The 9240-nt window shown below is 37.6% G+C and overlaps 1 protein-coding gene across 4 annotated transcripts in view; it reads right to left on the bottom strand.

The window, feature by feature from the left end:
* Window positions 1–1040: 1040 nt before the first annotated feature.
* The window catches only part of MAPK9 (mitogen-activated protein kinase 9), a 58359-nt gene continuing 50159 nt past the window's right edge, over window positions 1041–9240 (bottom strand). For 3 of the 4 annotated variants that reach the window (XM_060144392.1, XM_060144394.1, XM_060144396.1), the window contains 4 exons: window positions 8424–8548; window positions 7338–7401; window positions 5501–5572; window positions 1041–4138 (listed from right to left, as the gene is read on the bottom strand). In XM_060144392.1, the coding sequence (XP_060000375.1) occupies window positions 3996–4138; window positions 5501–5572; window positions 7338–7401; window positions 8424–8548 (404 nt within the window). In that variant the 3' untranslated portion in view covers window positions 1041–3995. Of the gene's footprint in view, window positions 4144–5500; window positions 5573–7337; window positions 7402–8423; window positions 8549–9240 lie in introns of all 4 variants that reach the window. The other variant, XM_060144395.1, reaches the window with a different exon arrangement.

Genomic DNA, 9240 nt, shown 5'->3' with positions numbered 1-9240 from the left:
ATATGACCCAGCAATCCCACTACTGGGCATATACCCTGAGAAAACCATAATTCAAAAAGAGTCATGTACCAAAATGTTCACTGCAGCTCTATTTACAATAGCCCGGAGATGGAAACAACTTAAGTGTCCATCATTGGATGAATGGCTATAGAAGATGTGGCACATATATACAATGGAATATTACTCAGCCATAAAAAGAAACGAAATTGAGCTATTTGTAATGAGGTGGATGGACCTAGAGTCTGTCATACAGAGTGAAGTAAGTCAGAAGGAGAAAGACAAATACCGTATGCTAACACATATATATGGAATTTAAGAAAAAAAATTGTCATGAAGAACCTAGGGGTAAGATGGGAATAAAGACACAGACCTACTAGAGAATGGACTTGAGGATATGGGGAGGGGTAAGGGTAAGCTGTGACAAAGCAAGAGAGTGGCATGGACATATATACACTACCAAATGTAAAATAGATAGCTAGTGGGAAGCAGCCGCATAGCACAGGGAGATCAGCTTGGTGCTTTGTGACCACCTAGAGGGATGGGATAGGGTGGGAGGGAGGGAGATGCAAGAGGGAAGAGATATGGGAACATATGTATATGTATAACTGATTCACTTTGTTATAAAGCAGAAACTAACACACCACTGTAAAGCAATTATACGCCAATAAAGATGTAAAAAAAAACAAAACCCACAAGCACACAAGCACCATTAACGATTTGAAGTAATACAAGGAAAGACTGACGGATTGGTGGATTCTTCTGGCCACACCTTGTGAGAAAACAATTACTCCGAATACTCGATTTTGCACTGCATGTTTTTGAAAACTCAGATTCAGGAATCTGCAGAATATTTTCAGTAAGAGGTCTAACAGAAATGTTTTGCTTTTCAATTTAAAAATATTTGCTAATATTGATTGAAATGATGACACTCCAATATCTACCTGTGTTCATGTTAAATCTGTAATCAGAGACGGTGATGTAGAAATACACAGTCAACTGTCACTTAAAAACACACCACAAAAATTGGACATGCTATACACTTCTCTTTTAAAATGTATTTGTATTATTTTCACCAATCAAAACACACATAATATATTTTATTATAAAACATTAGGCAATGTTACTTTTGAGATATGCAATCTGAAAGGTCACACCTGTGTTTACTACCAGTGTGAAACACCAGAGGAGTTACATTAGAAATCAACCAGACAAATTCATCATACATCATTACCATGACTTACACAGCATCAAATCTGGATTAAACCAGTATCCCATTCAGTGTTTCAACTATGGACTCTGGGTGTCAGTAAGGGGCCCTGCCAAGGGTTTTCTCCTTTCAGCACTGCGGCTCTGAGTTTCAGGGTGCAGAGATAAACACAGAGCCCTGTTTCCATCTCCTGTTTCCACAGCTGATCAACACTGAGCAGGATGTGTTTCGAGAATGCTCTCCTACTCTGACAGACTCTGTCTGCTCTCTGGAACCTGTACTTGAAATCAAGACCTGACATAGGGGAGGCAGTCACTTCCTTTTTAACAAAAAACTAAGTCAACAAACAAAACGAACCTAGTCCAAATTCCAGGCTAATAATAAATTACCTGGTTTATAAAAATATGTGTCCAAAATAGTTACTTCAGGGTTGTGTACAATATAAATTACAAAAATAAAATAGAAAAGATGAAAAATTGAGCATAATTTTTCAGTTCTTTATCCAACATCAGCATTTATCTATGGAGAGCAGTTTGAAACCATCTGCACTGCACCAGGGCCCTGGCACATCTCGGCTCAGGAGGGAGGACCCTGAAGTGGGGTGAGGTATTTCTATGGAGCTCGGCTGTCTGCAGCCCTGTGGCCTGTCCTAGGTGCACTCACTGATCTCTGATGGAAGGTGGTCTTGGCAGGAAACCCGTCCACACCATCACGGACTCCATCCGTGAACACACAGAGGAATGAGTGAGCAGAAAGCCAATCTGTGCGGCACCTAGCTCCACTTACAAATGACGCCTGGCTGAATGTACAATCACCCAGCGAAACCTTGATGCGCCCTCAGCATCCCTGTGCTGCATATACATAAGCCTAGGACAGATAATGTATTTTTAAAACTCTCACCTTTGTTTTTCTCTTTAAAGATAGATTTAGTAAAGTCTTTTTAAAGAATGTGTATTAGAGAGGAGGCCATTTTAAGATGTTTATATATGTATAGTGATAACTTGCTTCACAATACCATCAGGCCTCCAAAACCAAAATAATCCTAAGCCATGTAATAGGTGTTTCTGCCTCAATTCAAGTTAGTATTTCCATCTTATAGTTGAATGTGTCTAAACCTCACAATATAAAACTATTTATTACTTCAATATTAATTTTGTTCATCAAGGGTTCCAGTTTCCAGTGATAAGACCAATAAGATACAACTGGTGTAGAGATAATCATATATTTTAGATAATATTTATAATAAACTTTCTTATCAAAGTTCCTCCTCAGAACACATTCTATAGAATGTGAACAATGTTGATTCAATAGCTTCCAAAATAATTAAACACAAGATATGAATTTGTCACAGAATAAGCTCAAGGGAAAAGCATTATGAGCACAGGTAGCCGTATGTGACCATCGTAACTCCATTTCTGCAATGACACTTCAATACCCAGTATTTTACTGAACTTTGAATGATTTCCATATCAGTCTGAAAGTATCAATTTCAGGTGAGCAGTTTAAAAATCAGAAAATGTTCAATAGTTAATTATTACCCTTTAGGGTATTTCCTCCATATCCCTCAGAAGTTTTTCCAGAACATTCATGGATTTCCCTTAGGAAAAGGAAATGCCTCCACAAAGTGGAAAACAAACCATAAACAGGCATTCTGAATCAGTCTGCTTCCTAAAACAGACCAAAGGGGGATTTATGTGGTTTCTTTCAGAGAAGAAAGTCGAGTAAGAATGCTGTGTTGGAAGAGGGAAACTCTGCCTTGTGAAATCACGTATCTCACCTTGAGTGACAGAAGGTAAGAAAGGACCCAGTCCAGGCTCAAGCAAAGCAAGCACTTAGTAAGTGACTGCAATCATCTTCAGTGATCACTTCATAAAATTCTACTCTAACAGCAGGTGATGGGTTCAAGAATCTATTTGCCATCATATTATTGACATAGGTATTAGGTGCCTAATAAAGAAGGTGAAGTTCTAGGTAGCATTTTAAATTAATAAGTCCAGAAGACCAAGAAAAAAGAGATAGGGAAGATAGGATTTTAAAGGTATATATGTTTTAAGCAGCACAAAACAAAACTTAAAATTTTATCATGCAGTAAAGCTGAATGTACAGTCACCCAGACTAAGACAATTTAGAGAAAACAAAGTGTCCTGGTCTTATGGTAATTCTCAGCCCCAAACATGACAAATTTAAGAAAAGTTACATTTTAAATTTATAGATTTAATTATATTCCTTCTGAAATACGAAAGAAAATAACTCATACCCTAAAAGAAGGTAATATATGATAATATGATGGTGGCCAATTAATACACATAAATCTATTTTTCTGGACAGACACCAAATTACTTAAGAGGATTAAGAGACAATTCTAGAAGCAGCACTACCTTGAAGATTATTTGGCTTTATAAATACTGATTTCCAAAGTGCTAGAGGGCAAGTCTGAGCAAGCATTTGTGGTCACATGCATATAAGTCCCAACGGTTACTGAGGATGAGAAACTGTCACTATTACTGTACAACTTAAGAAAAAATTCATCTATTCTAATTGCTCACCTGAAATGACCTTGAACAAAATCTCTAAAAGTGTGGTTTGCACTTTTTTTCTTTAGACATAATCTGCTTCATTTTATAATCTAAGCAAGGCAAGCCTAGTACGACTGAGTAGGGGCAAGGCATCGTGTTTCTTACATGCAGAACATGGAGTTTTTCTATTTGGTTCCATCAACTCCCAAGTATTTCAGGCCCATGGAAGCGAGAGTTCCTTCACTGATGACAAGCTTGCTATTTCTAACTTATCATCGACAACCTTCAAGGGGTCCTGTTGAGGCATCCAGACTGCTGTCTGTGTCTGAGGCCAGCGTCTGCTCAGTGGACATGGATGAAATGTCATTGATAGACGACGACTGAGAAGGAGTGGCGTTGCTACTTACTGCTGCATCTGTGCTAAGAAAACCAAATATAATAAAATCTGAGGCACGACATTGCTGCAAATACAGGCAACGAGACTTCAGGTCATTTCTCAGCTCTGTCCTTTTGTAGTTTCCTATACTATTAGTATAAACAAGAAGTTACTTGACTATATATTTTGAACTTTTCCTGGAGTCTTTCTTTAGGCTCAAAATCCCAATTATTCCTCCGTCTTTCCCTGCAATATTCTCTTTCTTCCCAGTGGCTAAACATCATACATGTACTCATGTATAATCATGTTATTAACTTCTTTAAAAATACCTGCTGGTTTTAAAAAGATATTAAAAGAAAATTGCTGAATTTATCCTAAAACTATCAGTATCACAAAAGGCTTAAGCCCAAGTAGGATTCAAGTGTCATCAGACATTTCAATTATAATCATAAACACTTAGTCCAAGGAAAAAAGCATCAACCTTTGAAAAATTCTTTTGCAATAAAAATACCTTCTAAAAGAAGGATTACATGCAAATTAAAAAAGGAAAAAAAATTAGTGGACTCTTGTTCATTTTATTTTTGCTTTCTAAATCCCCAAAGCTGACATGTTAAGGCAAATGAAACTATCCTATTTCCTACTATCTATATTTTAGTCTGGTTTGAACAAAAACAAAACATCCAGGTTCCCAGAGGTAAGTCTTAAATTTGTGCTGAGTTAACAACGAGCACCTAAATTCGTATTGAAGTTATATAATCTCTAGACACTTGACACATTTGTCATGCTGAATATAAAATTCAAGAATAAGAAGCAGTCCAACATGTACTTACGTGTGTGTGTGTGCATGCACTTTCCAGTGGGAGTGGAGTGAGAAAATAAATATAACTAAAGAGTTTTGTTTAAGTAGAACCCTACAGGACACCATATATACTATGTCTTTAATGCTCATACAATTACCTAATTGTCAGACTTCTACCACTAAGTAAAACATGTAGAAAGATGAGAGAATTATATGAACAATTTTCTCAAAAGAAAACCCAATTCCATTTTATCTAGATTCACATTAATTTTCGTTTTTAACTGGTTAGGGGCAGTACAACGAGGGTCATGCACATTGAAAAGGCTTTAAATTCAATTTCCTTATCTATTAACAAAACTGACAGCAGCTGTTACAAGGATGAAACAAGAATGTTTATAATATAGTTGGTTCGCTGCCTGGCACAACAGTAAAATGTTAGCTGCCACCACCAGGACAAACCGAAAAGGAGAAGACTATTTCACATAAGGAGTTTTCAAATCCAATGCTGGTCAAGCTGGCACTTAACACACTGTTGCCACTTATAAAAAATGAATAGGGAAAGAAAAATATTATGCAGTCAAACTATTAAAGCAATCACTAACCTGAAGGTTGATCTTTCACAACACCATTCTTGCTTCTTTCTTCCCAATCCATTACTTCTTTGTAAATTAGCTCTTCAAATAGAAATGCAAGTTAAAATGCTTCATCAGTTTCTTTGCATCTCAAAATACTGCTTCCAAATCAATTGGAACCACTCCAAGGGCACTGTGATGTGCTATTTTTAATTGTGATAGACAATTAAGTAATATAGTTTACCTAGACCAAAATATAATTTGATCCATTATATCTCTTCAACCCAGCTATTAAGACAGCCAGGGACTTCCCTGGTGGCGCAATGGTTAACAATCTGCCTGCCAATGCAGGGGACATGGGTTCGATCCCTGGTCCGGGATCCCACATGCTGCAGAGCAGCTAAGCCCATGTGCCACAACTACTGAGCCTGTGCTCTAGACCCCGCAAGCCATAACTACTGAGCCCGCGTGCCACAACTACGGAAGCTTGGACATCTAGATCCCGTGCTCCACAAGAGAAGCCACCGCCTGTGCGCTGCAACAAAGAGTAGCCCCCACTCGCCGCAACTAGAGAAAGCCCGCACGCAATCAAGACCCAACACAGCCAAAAAAAAAAAAAAAAAAAAAAGACAGCCAAAAATGTATGGTAGCTCTGGATCCATGATGGGGGTTTTACAAAGTGGGGGTGAGGGAGAGAGAATGAGAGAGACACACAGAGGGAGAGAGGTGGGGAGAGACGGAGGGAAAGTACTAGCAAAGTGGCTCTAACAGAACAGTTTAAGTACTGGATACTCTCACATCTTTTTGCACATGTTTTCCTCCAACTTTACTGTGGTTCTCCAAATATAACCCCTCCAGATTGGTCAGAAATTAATCTAATTACCTAAGTTTTTTCTTGGCTTCAATCTCAGTTTTCCTCAATTTTCATGTGTAAGAAAAACTAATTACCTATTAACTAAGCAGCTTCCTAAAATTTTGCTATTCATGAAATAAAATTAGCATATTGCAAGCAGTTAGTGAGGCCTATGGGTGTGTGCACATGCAGGTTGTTGGTATCCCTATATCCCGGGGAGGGGCTCTTGGGAAGGACACATCACCATGTTTGACTTGCGCTGACCATAGTTCTCAATTACTACTGATTCTTCTTTTTAATGAAAAATTTTTAGTTCAGCCTCTTTTTTACTGGTTTAGTTTGCTGTGGGTTGTTTGGTTAATCTTAGAGTGGTAATAATAACTATCTGCATATTTTTGATCTGCAATTTTCCCCAAACTCTTATTTTAAAACACATATATAACTACATGGCTTACAAATACAGCAGAAGTTCACATGACCCCAGTGGGGTCTCCCACGTCTGCTTTACAGAGACCTATGAATTGGGGTTACTCAACAATTTGCAACATGTTGTCAAGGTAAGTGTGATACAATCACTGAGTTTAGTTTACAAACCAAGATTTGATAATGTAAGATTGTGTGAAAAAGCCTTTATTTTTCTCTTTTGAAGCAAATAATATGCAATTCATACACGTTCCTCTCTAATTCTGTTATCTTCAAGTTCTTTTTCTACTGGGAAATAGGAAGAGAGAGGATAAATGGGCTTCAGGGTTTCTCAACCCTCTCTTAGAAAGGCTATTGTCAAAAAGTGCAGGCATGAAGCAGAGGCAAGTGTTTTTTCTTGATGCCACATCGAAGTGAAATTAGAACAGACTAAGCCACACAATGATTTCATATTTGCACAGTATAGAACACTTCACAGATACCTCTGCTTTGCCTACCTGTATACAATGTTGGCAACATACACTTTTTTAAAAATCTTGCCCCATTGCAAGAAATGTCATAAGTAACAATCAAAATAAGTTCCGTCTTTACCTTTCCATTCTTCAATTGCATGTTCTCTTTCTTCCAACTGGGCATCATAAATTTGAGGTGGTGGCTAAAAGTTAAATTACAGCTAAAGTCAATAGTTAAAAAAATAATGAGGCATGAAGAAAAAGAATCACTTTGTAAGACTTCTAAAATATTTATAATATGGATGTAGTTTCATTAAATACTTGGCTTATTAAAGATTTCTTTATAAGTATGATTTCCATCAGTTTCAGAATCAAAATAATTGAGGAAAAGTTAACCAAAAAAATAGAGAATTATAGTCCTCTTAATAATCACACTCTAAAGACATCTGCCCAAATGTAATTATAAAATTAGTAATCACAGGCTGCTTCTTAGAGATCCACCCTGGACAAGGTACTGTGCTATGAAATACAGAAGCTGCAAAACACATTTCAGGTTTATATTTCTTCCTGTTAGAACTCCCAAACTCAACCCCCAATTCATAAATGGACTGCTTCAAAAATTTGCTTAAAATCATGTGTTTATAAATCAAATTCTTTTCATATAAAACAATGTTTAAAATGGTGGTTAAATGCATAGGCCAAGACATAATAATGAGCATGCCACTATGTGGTTATTTCACTTCCAACTAAAGACCATCCATACCAATGCTGCTACAGAAAAATGCACATGAGCACCAAACTCAGAAGTGGAACCCCCCTAGCAGGTACCTCTGGGGAAGGATGAACAAACTTGTGATTTTCAGGAAGTTTCTTAGCCTGACTGGGTGCCTAAACAAGATGATGTAAAGCAAAGCCCAAGGCACAGTGCCAGGTACACAAATGGATGCCTAAAAAAGGTGATATTATGATCACACATCAGCATCTGCATAAATGAAGATAATTATATCACCACAGCATAAGCATGTTCACTCCTGAGGTACTCTGAGTAGAGCCCCACTAACAAGAGTCCCAAAAGGGGTTGTGAGCCATGTTACATGGCCTCGTTGTAATCAGGAGTCCTTTTAAATCTAGGACTTTATGTACCCATTCCAGACTAACAGACAGAAGGTCCAAGGAAATGTATGCCCTGCCTTTACACATAAGTCTTTTCAAAATAGATGCTTACCGCTTCTGCTTCAGCAGGGTCATACCAAACAGTGATATAAGGGTGACGCAAAGCTTCATCTACAGAGATTCGCTTGTCGGGATCTATCACTAACATTTTTGATAGTAAGTCTCTGGCTTGACTTGCTAGGGTAAAAACAAATATTAGATTAATAAAGTAATACCGTTAACCTGAAAATCACACAATAAAGAACTAAATGTGATAGCAGAGACAGAACAAAAATATATTAACTTTGAGAAATTGTTGATAGCTTCAAGATTATTAGAGTCTTTTTCTTTAACAGTAAGTCAAGCAGCCACTTCCACTACAAACCAGGCTTTCAAATGTGCTTTCAGCTTCTGAATTTGGAAGGGAGAAGGACAGGGCACAAGGCTGAGAAGCCACATCCAGGGAGGGTGCAGGAGCTAAGCTAAGGGTGTCACTGCCAAGAATGCAGGCATGAAGCAGAGGCAAGTGTTTTTTCTTGATGCCACATCGAAGTGAAATTAGAACAGACTAAGCCACACAATGATTTCATATTTGCACAGTATAGAACACTTCACAGATACCTCTGCTTTGCCTACCTGTATACAATGTTGGCAACATACACTTTTTTTAACATCTAGAGATTAGTAGTTAGAAAAAAATCCAACAACTTTGATAACTTGGTTAAATATAAGGCTCACCTAGGTTTTAGCAATTAAAATTCACTAGTATAGGCAAAGAAGAGATGGGGCTTTTCTGAATGAGGCACAGTTTATCTTGATGTAGAGAGAAACAAATCTATTCTTTCCCTTAAAACACTTAGTGATAAGCACAGGAGAAGGGGAGAAGGAGC

This window comes from Lagenorhynchus albirostris, chromosome 3 (genome assembly GCF_949774975.1).
Source record: "Lagenorhynchus albirostris chromosome 3, mLagAlb1.1, whole genome shotgun sequence".
Classification (NCBI taxonomy): Eukaryota; Metazoa; Chordata; class Mammalia; order Artiodactyla; family Delphinidae; genus Lagenorhynchus; species Lagenorhynchus albirostris.
The sequence above is the reverse complement of the archived record's forward strand: the minus strand, read 5'-3'. Positions and strand labels throughout refer to the sequence as shown.